Consider the following 19,750-nt stretch of genomic DNA (forward strand, 5'->3'; position numbering starts at 1 on the left):
TAATCTTTTACTTCGTGAACACCCTTTAGCAGCCTGGTGAAGCTATAGAACCCTTCTCAGAAAAAAAAAAAAGAATATTTCCCTACCTTAAATGCAAGAAAGTGAAGAAAATGTTAGTTTCAATTAGAGGTTAGTGAAAAATAAATATCTAATTTTTCCCATTCAAGTTCACATATTTCCTGAACTATATCCACATGGGTGTCCATGGACCCCAAAGTAAGAGCTTCCGTCTTAGAAAGTAGTTCACTAGGTTAGACGATTTGCCCAAGGCCATACTGCAAGTATGTCAGAGAGAAAACTTGAACCTACCTGTTCCTGGCTCTGAGACTGGTTCTCCATCTACTCTGCCATAGCTGTTCCTCTACTAATGATGTACTAACTTTACCCTGAGATTGGATTGTAATTAGATGGGGTAAGAATATAGCAAACATGTAGATGGACAGATAAAAGCAACTGTGCACACGCAGTAGCATGGGAAGCTTTAGCTATGGAAAACACCTTTTTAATAAATAGCACATTGATTAGAAATAATTTTATGTATTGTAAATGAAGTTTGGGAAGAAAAAATATACCTCAGTAATAGCAAATCTGATACTTTTTAGCTGGTAGAGATCTCAATAGCTTGAGCTCAGATAAAGAAGAAACTGCCCATGTGTTTTAAACTAAAATAAAAGAAATTTTCTTTTTTTTCCTCCACTGTGACAATGTCTTCTGTGTTTGACATTGGTCAGCAAGAGTAGTTGTGATGAGGCTAACTATCAAATAAAATAGGGTATGTCAGAAAGGATCTATGGCTTTTCTTTCAAGACTATAAAGTTATCAGCTATATAGAAGAGAGAAGTAGGAACTCTGATTTGGTTTTAAAAAATGAATTTTGTGCCATATACTTTCTTTTTTCCCCAATCTTATCAGTTTTCTCTTATTTTCCCCTCCTCTACCCATTGAGAAGTCAAGAAAAACAAAATTCATTACAAAGATGTAAAATCAAGAGAAACAAATTTCTACATTAGCCAAGAAAAGAGAGGAGAGATTCTACAATAACAACAGTATTATAAAGATAAACAACTCTTAGGAATTCTGATCAACACCATGACCAATTAAAGGACTTATGCCATATACTTTAAAAAAAAATAACACAAAACTCTCTTTAACTTGTTAAAAATTTTTAATTATTCTAAAAAATCTGATCATTAAAAGAATTTACATACTGAATTTAAAAGTTAAAATTTGTATATTTCAAAACCAAATATTTGAATACCAATTCCCTTTACATACCTGCCAAGAATTGAGCTCATAGCCCTGTATAAATAATAAGCTATCACTCCCTGAACTATTTAGGTAATGATGAGCTCATCAATTTTTTCAACAGTAATTGATATTTCTCTACTTGGTTATTTTTCCACTACCCAGTAGGAAGCTAGTCAGATCAAAATTAATGTTTATTTGACGTGAGGCTTTTTCTGATCCCTGTAGCTGCTAATGCCTCCCTATCCTGAGACATAATATTACAATCACCTTATTTTTATATTATATGTTTTGTATATATTTATTAAATGTTTTCACTTGACAAGCACTTATTTTCTCTCCCTCCTATCTTCCCTTGAAAAAGAAAAAAAGAAAAACAAATACACATAGTCAAGCAAAGCAAATTTCTATGTGTTGTCACCCTGAAAAGAATATAATTTCCTTTGGTACAAAAGTTGTTTCATTTTTCAGTTTGTCTAGCACCTAACCCAGTGCATGACACATTAGTAGGCGCTTAACAAAATGGTTAATTGCTTCATTGTGTATAAAATCTAGGAAGAGCGAGTGGTCCTTCAGGAGAGGGCAATTTGCTCTAATGAGCATGCCTCAAATCCCATCTCCTCGTTACAATTGTGCGCCAATCAAAATACTTAAGGAGGAGCCAAGGTGGCACTAATCCCACCTCCTCAAAATTGCATGAGCCAATTAAAATGCCTTTGCTTTTATATGGAAGCCACTTACTCCTGTCTACAAAACCAGTGCTTGGTATGAATCCTGGGTAGTCCCACCAATGCTTTTTTGCCTTGGTGTGTTGCTAAACTCCTTTCTAACTTTCTTTTCTGGAGTTCTACCTCTTTGATCAGGATGAAGGCTCTAACACAGAATTTTCCTTTTAACAATCTGGCAAGCCAGGCAGGAAACTTTTTGAGTGCTTTTGACCCACTGAGAATAAACCCCACCCCAGCAGCCAGCACTGGGACCTTTGTCTAATCTCAAGCTGGAGTGGACCCCCCTGGCATTACTTAGCTGTTAACCCCCCAAAATTCAGGAAGGATAAAGAGAAATAAGTCCCGAACCCAAACTAATTCTTTCTCATTTGTGCATGAAGAAAAGAAGTCGTGCATATGGAAAGGGGCTGTTGATAGGTATGGACCTTTACCCAACATTAGGCTGCCCAGGGACAGAAAGGTTAAAGGAGCACCAGTACCAACAGGGGGTTGGCATAGAGTATGTATGCCTCCTGCTGATGCCCCATTAAGCAAGCTATTAAAAAAGCCTGGGAAGAGGAAAAAGCCTGCCACTTTGACAGTGAACGTCCAGTACAGACAGGACTCAGTAACCTATATTTATAATTACTGGTAACACATTTGGCCAAATGAACACAAAACTTTTATTATCAACTGCATGTGTTAAGAACCAAACTTGAAAAAAACTAGAGGATGGGGGAGAGGGGGTGGCACTAGGTGGTGCAGTGAATAGAGTACCAGCCCTGGAGTCAGGAGGACCTAAGTTCAAATTTGGCTTTAGACACTTAACACAAAACTAGCCATGTGACCTTGGGCAAGTTACTTAACCCCAATTGCCCTACCTTCCCCCCTTCAAAAAAAAAACTAGAGGAGGAAAAAAAAGTCATGGCAAGACAGCACAGAAAAGGAGTGAGGAAGCCTAGAACAACCTCAAAACAGCTGCCCCAGCTGTCAGTTAATATTAAGCACTGACTTTTGATCAGGCTTTGAGTGGAAGATAAGGAGGAAAAAGTGAGAGCTGATATTTTTCTCTGCCTTCACAGCACTGTTCAGGTTGGAGTTTGCAAAGATAAAGACAGAAAATAAAAAGAAGGAAGTCTTTTTCCGGGTTTGTAGAAATTTATGGCATTATAAACTAATCAGAGACTAAAATTTGTAACTGGAATGTAATCTGTTTACTGTAAATGGCTAAATTATGATTTAAAGATTTTTGTAACAGCTGAGTGGATGTTTTGGAAGTTGGACTAGAATATCATTGATAAGATGAGATGGACTTAAGAAAATAGTGAAACAAGAAAAGTGAGGAATTAGAGCAAAATGAAAGGTTAATTTCAAAGTTGGTAAGCTTTAATCAAAGTTCACCGGAGGGATATAAAAAGAAAAGGAAGGGAGAAAGTTTAAGCAAGTAGGCATGTCGAGAATGGGTAGAAAGCTAAAGAAAGTTGGAGTCTGGTTGCAGGGAGGGCTTGAAAAGAAAGGGTCTGATGCCTTGGAAAGACATGTAAGAAGGGTTTGATTCTGGTGCGATAAGGAGGATTTGAGAAACTTTTAAAGAAATGCCTGTTAGCAATTTCAGACAGAGTATTCTATCAGGTTATAACATTGATCAAATGGAAACTCTTGGAAGTAAATTTATAGCATGAAATTCTTTGAGTAGCATATTACTCTGTCCTTGAAAGACCATTCAAAGGGTGTATCCTAATGCTTAGAACCTCATGAGTACCAAAGGAGGGGGGATGAAATTGATAGCCTGCCATGTGAAGCCCCTCTCTTACTTGGGTTTCCAAGGTTTAAAACTGAAAAGGCTGGTGGGAGGTGAGGGGAAGGGTGGGGCTGGGTTAAGAACACAAAGGAATTGATCTGGCTAGGTTTGGTGATTTTAAAGGAAACAAAAAAGGTTATAGGGAGGTGACAGTACTACCACAATTCTTTTTACAAGAGCTAATTGAAAGCAGTGGGTTCTGAAATCTGAGGTGCTGGCAGCTAACAGCCCTTGGAAAAATTGAGGTTTTGAATTAGTGATTATAAATTATTAATGATTATAAATCCAGATTTGATTTGGTTGACATTTGTTCTGAAACTAAATTATAATGTGATCTCATTTAAAGTGAGAGGCATTCATGTATTAAGAAAATCATGGAAAATCAAAACTTAATGCAAAATACATTTGCTATTTGGCATTAATACAATATGCTGAGAAAACCCATGGATCAGGAAAATCTGAGTTCAAATCTGGCCCCAAAATTTATTAGCTGGGTGCCCTTAAGAAAGTTACTTCACCTGTGTTCACAGAAGTTTCTTAGTCTGTAAAGGGGATAACAATAGAATCCACCTCTCAGGATTGTTGTGAGGATCAGATGACATAATTATAAAGTACTTAGTACAGTGCCTGGCTCATGGTGAGCACTATATAAAAGTTAAAAAATCTTAAGTATATTGGTCTTGAATGCAATCAGTACAGAATGCCAAATGTGATAAAATGAATAATTTTCTAAATATATTTCTAAAATAATTCACCCAAACTGATGTCATTTGACTCACTGTGAGTTTATTTCATGCTTTAAATACATGATATTGTGTATGTTATTGTGTTTCTAAAATTTTTTCTTATATTGTGAAATTTAGGAAACCATTGTATGAGAAATGCTTTGAGAAAACTAGTTTTTCTTTTAATCTGGATGCTGTTAGATTATGAACTGCGCTGTTAAAAAAGGACATGGTCAAAATGTTTGAAAACTGGTAAATATTTAATGGAGTATATTTTGTTCTAAAATGGGTAAATTATCTGGCTATCACTTATGAGAATTGTGAAATTGTATGTGTTAATAAATAGTATGTATACTGAAGTCACACCTTTAAGCCAACTCAGCACCAATAGACAAAAAGATTGAAAGACTTCAATTTTGTTTTAGGGATTAACAGGCAATAAAAATTTGAGAATTAAGTGGCCAGAATTTTTCTGAGGCCCTGAGTGAACTATCATGTATTCAGTGTTATATCATCAGAATGTGATATTCCTAATTTATAAATGAAGGATAAATGAATTATCTTTATATTTGCTCATTGTTAACTATTGTTACAACATGAAAAAAAGAAAATAACAGCCTAGCCCTAAACTGTGATTAGTGCAGTTTTGCTATTTGAGGTAAAATCTCATGGGATTGTAATTTGATATTCCTCTAAGTTTTTATTTCATTCAAGGAGAATTGCATGCTTCCCAAAGGGAGTGAAGTCTGAGAATTGTTATAGATAGATGTCTGTCCCTGGGAAAAGTTGAAAGGAAAATTTTGCATAGGCAGAGGTAAGATCCTTTTGACTTAGTGCCCCATTGTGCTATTTCCTTTCTGAATATGAAATTTTCCCACCTGGTTAATTCTGAGCATGGTTATGAATAATGGAGAATTTTTCTACATGATTGGCTGCCAAATATGACTCATGCCTAAAATCAAACATAGCTAAGGGAGTTTTTCCAGAGAGAAATTATATTCTATTACATTAATAACCAATTATTAATTAGAACACAGACTTTTTATTTCCTTATTCAGTGACATGTCCCTGTAGGTAAGGCAGCCGGTCTCTGAAGGACATAGCTGATAGAGGAGATTGTCTTAATCCCCAGGAACATGTTCCTTGATCTTAAACAGGACCCCAAACAACTTGGAGACCTAACTCCTATTTATAGTGCAAACACAATCTAATGTAGGTGAATTCTTGCCCCAAAACAATGAGCCCATGCCCTTGTACCCTTCCTCTGGAGTTTAGGGTGACCCAGCTGTAATGGCAAGCACAGAAGTAGTTCACATCTTGTTTCAGCTATTGAATTAATACCTTGCTTCAATCTGTTAAGAAACAGAACAGTGAACTCCACAACTTGTGAACTCCTGGGGAAGAACTAATGACTATATAAGGAGAGCCCCAGGGCTAGAGACAGCAGGAACTGAGAAGATGACTCTTGTGGTGGCATAGTGCAGGAGGAGAAAACTTGTAGTATCCTGGCACTCTGTCTGCTCTGTCTGTGCTGATGTTTGTTTATGATACTTTGTACAGAAGCCCTGGGACCTTACTGGAAGCCCTGAAAGAGGATTTTCTGGTTGTATGTATACAGAAGTCCTGGAGGAGGGTTTCAGAGGTCCTAGGACTTTACTGATGATTTGTGCTGACCTCATGGACCTTGTTTGTGGGTCTGTGTTGATTTCTATCTTGATGATTTATGTTGATTTCTCAGACCTTGTTGGTGGATCTGAGTTGATTTCACAGGGAGACAGTGAATAGGTGATGGTGCCAGCAATGTGCATGAATATTATTCTGGCTCTGTCAAGATTTGTCTTCCCAGAAACAGGAACTATTAAGGACTTGAGGTGGACTGGACACTGTGAACTTCAATATGGAATGGGAACTGGATGAAGAACTGGACAAGAGCTGGACAAGAAACTGAGAGCTGCCTGCCTTTGAACCCAGGTGACAGTTGGAGCTGGGACCATGGAAGAGGAACCATGGAAACTAAGAGCCAGCCTTGAATCAAGCTGAAAGAAGACTTTACTTGGATATTGTGTACTGACTGAGAAGATTGTGATTTACTTGTGACCAAGGGGTGGATGGCCTGTGTATTTTCTACTACCCCTTGAGAGGGTATTGAGTAGTGACTAATGACTGAGTAGTGACTGATGATTAAATAGTGACTTATGACTGAATAGTGACTTATTTGCAACTTAGTGTGCCCTATGAGTGGAAAACTGACTATTGTCAGTTTTGTGACCCTAAAGGAGGCAAGCCTCCTTAAGTATGATTGAATGATTGAGTTACTAAATGATTATACTTTATTGAAAACTATTGTGACCACTTTGGTGGAAACTATGTGGCCATTTTAGTGATAAGTCATTGTGAATGCTGTATTTTGATTTCTGTGATAAGTTCTAACATTGTAAATGCTGTACCCTGATTCTCTGTGAATGTTTTGCTCTGATTTTGTTATTGAATAAATAGTGTTCACTATACCATGTAATCAGAACCTTAAAAGCTGTTCACAGCAGCAGTCCTCTGGAAAGCTGCTCGTGTGTGGCTTTACACCCGCTCATGAAGTAGAAAAAAAAACCAGAGTGATTTGGGTGGAGATGGATTTCTGGAGGCAGCTGAGTCTCATGATCAAGTCTAGTTCTCAACTAAAGACGTTTAAGCTACCTCCTCATTTAAATGTCTACCAGTCAAGGTTGATTTCTCTACTCAGGGGAATTTCCTTCCAAAAAGTGCATCCATTAGGGGGTTTTGGTTAATGATAGAAACCACTGACCATCAATTTACTGATTATTACTAGCCTAATTAATAAACTGATTATTAATTACCCAGAAACTCTGTCTCTTGGGTTTTTCATTCATCACATTTCCCTGTGTCAGCTTACTCTGCACCCTTGATGGAATAACCTTGTTGTTTTATTGTTATCATTATATTGTTAATATTATGTTAATATTAATTTTACAATCGTAAATTTAATATCTATATTATATATTGTTAATAACAATATTGTTATTGATACCATAAATTGAAACCTGCATTGTATTTATTTTTCTATCATCTTTATGATAGATAAGTGGAAACATTAGCTTTTCCATCCCAGAGTATATCTTTAAATATTCTTTTGTGCTTCTGTGTAAAGTATCTATAAATGTTCAAAGAAATAAAAAAAGAAAGAAGGGTAAAAGAGACAGAGAGAGAGAGAGAGAGCATGAGCATGAGTACTTATGTGTGTATCCTATTTCTTCCATGTGCTTTTGCAGGAAATTTCTCAGTGCTCTGGCTGCTACCATCTCTTGAATTTCAGAAGTTCACTCTGAGGATCTCTTCTTTTCAGCAATATGCAATCAAATGTAACTTTGCCATGTACTTTTGAAGGGATTCTATCAATACCCCAGATGCTGCCATTTCTTTGGTTTAGAAAGCTGTGGATAAACATGTATGATTCCCATTTGCTTCTATTCCTAGATAGATATTACCTTCTCTGTGCAGAAAAAAGGAGAAGAAATCTCCCTAATCTGTTGCTCACCAGAAGAAAAGCTAACTGGAATCCAGAAGATAATGGGAGCTATTGTTTCAGCTCACTTTCATAAATCAGTGAAAAAAGTGATGCTATAAGAAATGATGAAAAGAATAGTTCAAAGAAGTGTGGGAACAGATTATACACACTGATAAAAACGGAAGTATGTGGAACCAAGAAAATTATTTATACATTAACCACAACATTGGAAACATAAATAACTTGGAAAAGATTTGACAATCCCTATCAACCCAATGACTAACCATGAGTCCAGAGAATAGATAATAAAAGCATGCTACCTACCTCTCGATATGAGGTTATGGTCTCAGGGTTCAGACTCAGACATACATACTGGCCATGGTCAATGTAGGAATATCTGATTTACTATGAATATTTCTCAGTTTTCTCCTTTTATCAATGGGAAGGAGTGGAAAAGAGGGGAATAAATACATTCAACTGAAAATAAAATTGTAATTTGAAAAAAGAAAGAATGAGAAAAGTGACTCCTCTGACAAAAGCCGATCTTCCTGGATACAAATCAGTCAATCATTAGAAACTCCTCATCTTCTCTCAACAAATTATGAATAGGCATGCCCATACTCCATGGGAAGCTACCTCTCAATTAGCTTCAAACAAAAACTTGTTGAGTGGGAAATCTTAGACACCACCAAACCCTTAACACTTAAAATTGTTTATAGGTGTTATTTCCTTTTTCTAGCTATATGAAAAATTCTTGCCCATGGGAATTTTTAAAATTATAGTATAGTGATAGTGATACCACAAGTGATGCCACACCTCGGTCTATACCCCCAGTCAAAAAAAAAAAGAGGAAAAGGAGTCATAGCTCCATGAGAAATGACAAAATGAATGCTTTCAGAGGGAATGTGAAACAGTATATGAACTGATTAGAATAAAGTGATCAGAAACAGAATAATATTTTATACTATAACAATATTATAAGGACACAACTTTGAAAGACTTATGGACTCTGATCAATTCATTGGTAAACTATAATCCTAAAATTTTTTTTAAAAAGCTAAAATATGATGCCAAACTCCTAACAGACAGTTGATAAGATTCAAAATGCAGAATGAGATATACATTTTTTGACATCGCCAATGCAAGAATTTACTTTACTTAGCTATGTATATTTGTTGCAAGAGTTTTCTTTTTCTTTACTTTTTTTATTGTTATTGTTAAATGGAGAGGGAAGTGGGAGTAAGAAAAAACAATTACTTATTAACTGAAAAAATAATAAAATTGCAAAAAGATGGTAGAGTATTTGAATAGATACAAATAAGTTAAGTCTTCTGAGCCATAGGCCACAAAAATGTCCAACATATTTTTAACCCTATCAAAAAAATCTTTAAGAAAAACAAAACTTTAGGGGCAGCTAGGTGGCACAATGAATAAAGTACCAGCCCTGGAGTCAGGAGGACCTGAGTTCAAATTCGGCTTCAGACACTTGACACACTTAGCAGCCATGTGACTTTGGGAAAGTCACTTAACCCCAATTGCCCTCCAAAAAGCAAAAATGAGAGAGAGAGAGAGAGAGAGAGAGAGAGAGAGAGAGAGAGAGAGAGAAACTTTAATAATTTCGTAAAACTCATGTCTAAGACCATTGGAAAAAAACCCTCAATTATGGATTTTTTAAAAAATTCTTTCAATGATAGAAAAAACTCTAGCAGAATTACATACTGAAATATCACCAGAAACTCAAGAAATTTCAAGAGATTATGGAATGATATCCCAAAGAAAGCATAGATTTGAATGCAATCAAAATAACCTCAGGATGAGATTATAAATATACTGTGAAAATGGAAATAAATTTTGAAGAACTAAGACAGTCTCTGAAATCAGCAAAACACAGAATTAGTAAAGAGAACACAATGAAAAACTCATAATACATCTAAATTTAAAAAGAAATCTAAAGTTAATTCATAGAAAAAAATAAATGCTGACCTGGAAAACTGATCAAGAAAATCAGATTATAGAATACGGGTATGCCAGGGAATGCTGACATTTTAAAAAGCCTCAATTCTATATTTCAAGAGATCGGTTAAAGAACTTTGAAGAATTATCAAAAACAGCATCCTGAAATAACAGAGGGGATTTACAGGATTCTCACAAATAGAAATTCAAAATTTTAATCACTAATGCACATTATACTTATACATCAGAACTACAGATATAGGGGAAAACAATCTTTAAACCATAAAAAAATCATTAGATCAATACATCAGGATTTCACAAAACTTTTCTAATGAAAACAACAAATAAAGAACAAAGAAATTGTATCAAAACTTATATGAGACTAAAAGTTACAACACCCCATCCTAAAATCAGCTTCCCCACAAACCTAAACACTTTTTCCTATGATAGAAGATGGCCATTTGAAATTTCATCTACAGAGAACTGTAGACAAAAATCCTCAAATGTAGGTCATCTCACTGGAAGAAACATGTCAAAACAACTCATCGGTCCTTAAGGTATGTATGATGTGGCTCAGAATGATTATGACTGAACAAATAACTTTTATTTATTCATTTTTTGGAGGGGGGAAGGCAAGGCAATTGGAGTTAAGTGACTTGCCCAAGGTCACATAGCTAGTTACACATCAAGTGTTTGAGACCGGATTTGAACTAACCTCAGAGCTCTATTCACTGTGCCACCTCACTGCCCCTGAACAAATAACTTTTTGTCCAAAATAAAACTCCCTAAAGTTGAAGGAGGAACCACATGGATATTAAGGAGTTATTTATATTCCCTCCTAGGCGTATAATGTAACTGGGAAATTGGAAATCTTCATATCCTTCAGTCCAGAGACCTCACTCTTTGGCATATGTGCCAAGGCAGTCAAAGATGGAAGTGTACCAAGGATGGATCAACATGACAAAAAAGTGAGATATCTTCCAAAGAGTACCATGCTATTTGTATCCTTGCAAGAGCATGTGACACAAGTATTACAAATGTATGTATCCATATGAAAGTAGGAAAAGGAAAAAAGAAATGTGAGAAGAGTTAAAAGGTAAGCATTTGAATGTTAGCTCTGGTACCTATTCTTAAATAGCCTTAGGGAAGCCACTTGTACTATGTAAGATTCTGTATTAGATGTGACCACAGAAATAACTTTTCTGGGTCAGTTTTCTCATCTCTAAAAATAAGGCTGTTAGACTAGAGCAGCAGTGTCCAACTCAAATAGAAATGGATCCCTGCAGGTCACACTTTGACTTAAAAAACCACAAATTAATATCAACCATTTTGCATTATATTTTTGCTTATTTTGTTAAGATTTTAATTACATTTTAATCTGGTTGAGGAGAGTAGAGATTGTTCTACAAGTTTGACACTTCCAGACCAAATGACCTTTCAGGTCCATTCAAGTTCTAATTCTGATTGTCCTCTGGTTTAACTCCTGGCTCCTAAAGGTTTTGTGGATACGAGAAAGCAGACATGTACACTGGTAGTTACTGATGTCTCCTTGTGATTTTATTTTGGCGATAATTTCATCCATGCTTTTTCCATTCATTTGGTACCTTCTCCTAAATTAAAAAAAATCATCCCTATGTTATGACAATGGCTTTCTAGAAGGGAAGAGAGAGATACAGGAGAGAATAAAGGTCATATGAAAACAAAAGATATGAATAAAATCTGCTTTTAAAAATCAGTGCCTTCATGCCTTCAAAACTGTGTTGCCTCCTATATGGATTCTTTCTGTGTGCTAGGTAAAGTCAAGTTTTGTTATTGCTTAGTCAATTAATTGTATCCAACTCTCCATGATCCCATTGGGAGTTTTCTTGGCAAAGATACTAGAGTGCTTTGATATTTCCTTCTCCAGTTCATTTTACAGATGAGAAACTGAGGCAAACAACAGTAAGAGTCTTGCCCAAGATCACATAACTAGGAAGTTTCTGAGGCTCAGGTCCTTCTAACTCCAAGGCTGGCATAATATCCACTGCTCTTCCTAATTTCACCTTTTTAAGTTTAATTTCTACTTCCACATGGGGTGTTTCAAATACTATGGTCCCAAGAATACAAAGGTGGTTCCATTGTTGTTGATGGTGAGAACAGAGTGAAATAAAAACCCTGGCAAATCTGTTCAGTTTTGCATCTCTCTGTTGTCCTTCCAGTTTCATCTGCCAAAACTCTTGGTATAATCTGCATTAATGGGAATCTCTACTGCTTTTCACTCTTGTCAGTCAATATTGCTCATAATCCACTATCCTCCATGATGTTTTGCAAATGAGATTGTACTCTAAATCAAGGTTGCTGTTGGCTACGTCTCTTTTATTGGTAGCAAGGACAAGAGTTTGTTAGTTGAGATATTTTCTAGGATCTTCTGGACTCTGTTGTCTTGTCTATTTAGGATCAATTTGTTTCTCTTAGAAACAGTAATGATAAGAGTCAATGTCTTTGCTTTGATGCATTCTCTATTTTTCAGAGTAATCAACTTCTTGTTGACTGGAGAAGACACAATATCTTCTCAGCTTTTTCTTTTCAATGTGCTTCTGATCTTGGCTTTTGTTCCAAGTAGCTAGCAGTCTGAGTGCAAACAGACAGCAGGTTCTGAAATGACTTCAATGTTTGTAACCAATCATACCTGATGTTTAAGTATATAGTTGATATTTTTGTGATGTAATTCTAGGTTTGTTATGTCCAATGCTTTCCAACTCATCTTAAAGAAAATATTCATGGTATACAGGTATGCAGTTTCTGAATAGTCTATATACCTTTGGCCTCTTTAATTTGATTCAAAACTATATTTTTCATATTTTTTCACTAGATTCCCTTGATTTTATCTTTGTATTGAAGTCACTGATTATCAAGGCATATACTGACTTAATTTGGGAGATCTTGTCAAGTTCTTTATAAAATTTCTCTATTTCATCCTCTGTTGTTGATATGTAATTACCTTCATGGGTCATATTTTTGTTTGCACTTATAAGCACTGAAGGACAAGATGACTAAGTATCCCATAAAATTATGTTTCTTGTTACCTGTAGGTACACAAATAAAGCAAATCCAGCAGCTCCTTTATTTGATGTTTTTAGTTAAATCTGTGGACCATCCTCTTCATTTAGACGAATAAACAACTTCTTTGTCTTCTAGTTTAATTTGAAATGAAAAAATCCAATAATGACAGGATTCAGTTCCTCCACTCGTACAATTGTTCATTTATCATTGGCCAAAAATCTCATATTTAGACTATCAAAAATTAAATTAAAATTCTAATAGCAGTGTGATTCTTAGTACTCTTATTTTTGTCCCCCATCTTCCCTCCAATGCCCCTTCCTGTTTCATGGGTCAACATGGAATAGCCAACCTGCTAGGGAAAAAACTCTGCATCCTTAGGCAGGTACTCAGAACCAGTTTGTCCCCAGAACAATACTTAGAAAATAATGAAAGTACATATTAAAGGAAAATGTCTTTGGACCCAGGATATAAATATTTCTGCTGAGGATAGTGACAGTGATAGAAACCAGATGATGAGAGAATTGGGGGGTACCACTTATTGATAATCTCTATTAATTATATACATGGTATCCCAAAAATCTTAGGTTATTTTTAAACTTTAATAACTTTAGAAGTATAAATGCTGCCAACTTACAAAAAATAAGTTGAAAGTTTAATTATTTGTATTTCTTGTATGCTTATTTAGTTCTGTGAACTTTAAAAAGTAAAATTTTAATAAGATGGGGTATCCTGTCAATATGTATTACATGTATGACAGTTTCTGGATAATAGTTTCGCAGAACAGTGAATCATTAGAGAGATTCTTCTTGACTAACCTGCTCAGTCATCTGATCTACCTCTATTAGAGTTTTTCTTGTGGAATCATGTCAAAACAGTTGAGTCTGCATCAAAACCTCATGCTTTGGAAGATCTTAAGGCTAAGATTACAAATGCAATCCTTTTAGTCACTGAATAACAGATGACAAAAGTTTTTACACAGTTCAAAAGTTATCTAAAGCAATGCATAGCACAACAGTGTCTAAGTTGAATTTTAACAAGAATCATAAAATTTTAAAAATTTAAGTATTTAACCATTCAATTGTTGCTTTCTATGAGTTTGTAGCATTTATCTTTCTGAAGTTGTTAAAGCTTAAAACTACATTAAGACTTTTGCACAACCTGCACATTTTATAACCCGGAACTAGGTTTAAATAATGCAGTGAAGTTCCAAGAACTTAAACAGTTCTATTTATAATATTGTATAGTATAATATTATATTGTATAATATAGCTTAGTATGTATATAGAGTATGCAAGCAGTATGTGTGTGTGTATACATATATAATTTCAGAGAATAACTTTGAAGGAAGTTACATATAACTTCTTCCCATAAGAGGAAGAAGGAAAGCCTAGGCAACATCCATGACATTCCTTTTATAGCCGATGCAAGATACAAAGAATTGAAATGGTGGAGACCTAATTTTGGAATTAGTGAGTCTCATCTCACTGCCACACAGTTGAGATTGGGGAACATCGCTAGGAGAGAAAAGATAGAGATACTTCCAGCAGCACATTTATAGAGATAAATTCTACTTTCTTCAAGGTTAAGAGCTATTTCTACATATGAATAAGTCATTTTGTTGAAAATTGTATAAATTTAAATAATAAAATCTATAATGAACCTATACATTCCCAAAACCAGGAAATTTCAGAAATTAGATTTACTTCACATCTGCTTTTCCCAATGACTTTACCATTACCATCAAAGAATGACTGACTTTTTCTTCTTACCTTTAAATATTTGACTAATTTCTGAATTTGCCAATATTCAGAGGGTAAATCTGTTTGTCCTTCTTGACGATGATCAGGCTGTTCTTCATCCTCCTCACTCTCTGAGGAACTTTCGCTAATCAGGTCCTCTATCTTGATAGAACTCTTACTAAGAATGAAACAGAACAGATACATCAAAACATGTAGATACACATAAGCTTTAAGACACTAACAAAAATAAGTTGCAAAATAAGGTCTGAACAGTTATGGGCATTGTAGCAGAATGCTACCTTTAAACTCAACTTTCTAGGCTAGGGTTCATGACATTCTTAGATACAGACTTTGATAGATGAGTGGACATAGTTATATCCACAGGATACCTATCTTATAATTAGATTTCTGTTGACTTGCCCAGAGCAATATGAATGAAAATAACTTTGGGAAATGAGTGTGACATTAAACCATGGCCTCAGGGTGATATAGTCTCCCTAATAAAAACAAAAAACAATCAATATTTACACGATTCACATCATCACTGAGCTAATTAAACTGGAATAGCAGATGATACAAGAAGTACAGAGGATTATGAGTCCAGCAGTGACTAGGGTCAGAGGGATAGTCACAATCATACATTAGAAATAATGACTAAAGAAATATTTTTGTTTGGACTAACATTATAACTATCCAGGTAAAGTTAAAAGAGTGGTAACTCCGTTATGTCTTCACAAGGCACAAGGAAAAAGAATAAATGCACTGAAGAATAAATGAGAAAGAAGAGAAGAAACTTGCTATTTTATATAAATTGAGTATACAAGAAGAATAATATACAAATTTGGAGAAAAGGATGGGGGGCAGCAAGCATTTCATGACCATATTCTTTTCTAAACAAGATAAACTGAAGATGAGAGAGAGAGAGAGAGAGAGAGAGAGAGAGAGAGAGAGAGAGAGAGAGAGAGAGAGAGAGAGAGAGTTTGGTATAAAAACACTTTAAACTCAGTGATGAGGTAAAATGGATGGGGAAATGGAGAGGGAGTATAAATAACAAGCATAGTGTAAGGGAAGAGATAATCACAAGCAAGGAAAATCAATTTTGGAAAGTTAAAAATAAAAGTTAGTTTAAAAGACAGAAAGTATAAGAACCAAAGATGGGGCTTAGGACTGAGAGAAGAGAGAAGGGGGAGACTGAATACATCACTTTGATTACAAATATTAATCTGATTCCTTCTCTTTCTATCTTTCTCTTCAAAAAAAAGAAGGGGGAGGCCAGAAGTAAAGAGGAAAAAAGTATAAGAAGATATGAGGGACAGAAATGCATGATTAACCACCTTAAGAGTGAATCTTAATGGAATGAACTCATCCATAAAATAGAAGAGGGTGGTAGAATGGAATAAAAAGCAGAATCAACAATATGCCATTTATAAGTAATATACTTGAAATATAAAGATTCACACAAAATTAAAATGAGAGTCTGGATCAGAGCTTATTATACTTCAAGCAAAATTTAAAAAGCAGAGGTAGCAATCATGATTACAGACAGAGCAACAGTAAAAACTGATAGTTAAAATAGATAATTAGGGAAGCTACATATACTATAAAATACAATACATATTGTGTGTTTGTGCATGTGTACCAAAATGGCATAGGACCTAAGTATTTGAAGGAAAATTAAATTAAATTACAAGGAGAAGCAGACCACAAAAATTTTAATACTTGGGGAACTCAATGAAATTTTTAAAAGGACTCATAAATATTTTACATAATTGTATATGTATAACCTATATCTGATTGCTTACTGTCTCAGAGAGGGAAGAGGGGAGGAAGGGAAGGAAAAATAGAATTTGGAACTCAAATTTTTAAATAAAAATATTTTTAAAAGACTCATAAAAATATTTGAATAGAATTAGAAAAGTTAGATTTTTAGCTCTCTAGTGATTATTAAAAGAGGAAAGAATACGCATATTTCTAAGCTGTATATACCACCATTACAAAAACTGAACATATACTAAGTGATCATGAAAATTTCACAATGAATTGGCAGTTCAAAGAACAAATTACAGAAACAAAAGATATTTTCTTTAAATAAAATTACATTAGCTAATCTGACTGAAGAAAAATAGAAAAAAGTCAAACTGCCAATATAAAAAATGAAATAGAACTTGTAACTTATTAATAAAGAGTAAATAAACTATGAGAAATAATCTTCCCCAAATAATGCCAGCAAAAATTAATGAAATTGATGCATATTTACAAAAATACCTAATACCCAAACTATTGAAAGAAATAGTAAATTTAAATTACATTTTTAGAAAAAGACATTGAACAAGCCATAAATTAACTCAGATTTTAGTAAGATTAGAGAATTAAAATTCATTTAGAGTTAAGGCCACCACTCTGATAGATGACTTACTCAAATTACTTACTTACTGAGGTCCCATAATTCACTAGATTCACATTTAAAAAATAAAACATACAGTTAGGTCCTCATTAATCCAAACAATTATTCCCATGAAGTGGTTGCATGTATTCAAATTCACACTATTTAAAGCTATAAGTATGCAAATTTCAGTCATTAATTCCAGCCCAATGGAAATATACAGTGTAAATTCAAATAATGCAAACACTTCATGAGATTCATTATTCCTACTAATCAAGACCTCATTGTATTATTTAAATGGCTAACCTAAAGACTTGGACAAACAGCCTCAAGTTTCCAACACTATAAGCCTCTTCAATTTTACATTTCTGATATTTTCCCCACCTACTAATGGTGAAAAATCATGGTAATCAACTGAAAAGTTATAAAGATTACAGAGTACATTTGCAAAGTTACCAAAAGACAAATTTTGGCCCAACTTTTTTCTGAATTATAATAAATTCTGAAGCAATGGGTTAAAACTAATGAGGTCTTACTTTTGTGGGAATGAAGAAAAACTAGTATACAACATGAAAATGAAAGTAAGAGAAAAGAAGTGTACCGTCTTGAAGAAGATTGTGTTTTTCCAGCTGAGGTTGAAGGAGACACTGATTTTGGCTTGTCTGTAGTTGATAGAATAGACTTCTCATCTTGGCTTTCTTTTGCTGACTCTTTTTTCCTAAAATCATTAATTTTATTATGTTACTTCATGCAAATGGTCATATGATGAATTTGCACAGCAAATTACTTTCTACTACATAACTTTCTATTACACAAGACTTTCTGCTACATAACTGTTAAGTGTTCAATGATAACAAAACGAGTCAAATGTTTAGTGTCCCCAAAGCCTATGTGCTTAGTAATGCTTGTTGATTGCTATATTAGTGAAAAATGGCTTTAAAATGGTAGGTCCTAGAATCTTATAAAACAACCACATTTTAAAGCTCTGGATGCTACCTGTAAGACCAACCAATGCCTAGCAATCTAAGGCGTCGTATAGGAAAGAAAGAATAAGTGAGGAAGTAAAAGGTCTAGAACATTACATTCAAAGCAATAAATACTTATTAAAATAAGTGTCTAATATGTAAAAAGCAATCTGCTACACACCAAGGAAAGGCAAAAAAAAAAAACAGACTCTGCCTGAAATAGATTGCATTGTATTAAGCAGATAAAATATGTAGACAAGTAATCAAATATAATTTCAAGGAGAGAACTGGGGGTGGAATCAAGATCAAGATAGGTGTCATGGGGTGGCAAGGTGGCACAGTTAAGTAGAGCATTTGCCCTGGAGTCAGCAGGACCTGAGTTCAAATCCAGTCTCAGACACTTAACACTTACTAGCTGTGTGACCTTGGGCAAGTAACTTAACCCCAATTGCCCTACCTTTCCCCCTCCAAAAAAAAAATAGGTGTCATGTAAATGGTAGCATCTAAACTATGCTTTGAAGGAAACTGGGATTCTACAGGGTAGAAGTCAAGAAGTAATGCATTCCAGGTATAGGGGACTACTTTTGTAGAAGCATCAGATAGAATATCATGTACTAGAAGGAACTACCTGGGTAGTATGAATGGAATGATAAATACCTGGAGAACAGTATAAGATTAAAAGGGTAGATCAGCTACCTACTTAGAGATTTGGGTGTCTTTAAAGGCCAAGTTGAATAATTTTTAGTAGGGGTGAGATGGTAACATCTGTATATTAAAAATATTAATTTTGCAGGAAAAAGGGGTAGAAAGTTATGGTTGAAGTTTGTTTCCTCTAAAGGAAGACACTCTACTTTGTTATTAAAGTTTCAAGGTCTGAAGGTACTTCTGGTTTTCTATGACTGCTCTGGGAATCTCAATTACTAACTTGGAGAAGTTGTATTCACATTCAACATAAAGATTGCACACGTGTTTCAGATACTGATGTAATTGTCTTGAACTGAAAAAAAAAAGAGGTATCAATCCTTTCCAGTCTCTGCCCTCCAAGTTCCTCTCTGAAAACACTGGAACTTTTTAAACAATGATAAAACCTGCACATTTAATGAGATTTAAAAAAGTTTTCATGACCATAGTGGTTATATGTGCTCTTATATATAAGAATACCATAAAAACCTCATGCTTCAGTTAATATAGAATTAATAAACTATATCCATAAGTGCTTAAGCTGCCACAGCATAGCAAAGTCCTTACTGCCTACAGGTGTCACTTGTTCTATTCAATAAAGATGTATATTTTGAAATATTGAATCAGAGCTTAAATGTCCTAGATTGGAATAAACTGTTATTTAAAGGAAACCTACAATGAAGAACTTTGTAAACTGAATGTAAGGGAGATAGATTGGGGATTGGAAGAGGTGAGAAGGGAGAAGTTTCTGATCAATTTAATGAGCTTTAAAGATGGTGAATTTTTGAGATATTTGATAAGCCCCTTCCCATGAGAGAGGAATAGTAATAGTAGTAGTAGCAATAGCAGCAGCAGCAGCAGCAGTAGCAGCAGCAGCAGCAGTTAGCAGAAGCAGTAGCAGTAGCAGTAGTAGTAGCAGTAGTAGTAGTAGTAGTAGTAGTCGTAGTAGTAGTAGTAGTAGTAGTAGTAGTAGTAGTAGTAGTAGTAGT

The 19,750-nt window shown here is 34.7% G+C and overlaps 1 protein-coding gene across 1 annotated transcript in view; it reads right to left on the reverse strand.

Annotated features, from left to right (window-relative positions):
* Positions 1-19,750, reverse strand: part of ODAD2 (outer dynein arm docking complex subunit 2) — a 217,122-nt gene that overhangs the window by 155,948 nt on the left and 41,424 nt on the right. The window contains exons 9-10 of the mRNA XM_069086371.1: positions 17,717-17,833; positions 14,763-14,910 (exon numbers count right to left, since the gene is read on the reverse strand). Coding sequence (XP_068942472.1) covers positions 14,763-14,910; positions 17,717-17,833 — 265 coding nt within the window. The remainder of the gene's footprint in view (positions 1-14,762; positions 14,911-17,716; positions 17,834-19,750) is intronic.

The sequence above is a fragment of the Petaurus breviceps genome, unplaced genomic scaffold (genome assembly GCF_028583685.1).
Source record: "Petaurus breviceps papuanus isolate PSGF00001 unplaced genomic scaffold, PetGlider_PUasm1.0 178, whole genome shotgun sequence".
Taxonomy (NCBI): Eukaryota; Metazoa; Chordata; class Mammalia; order Diprotodontia; family Petauridae; genus Petaurus; species Petaurus breviceps.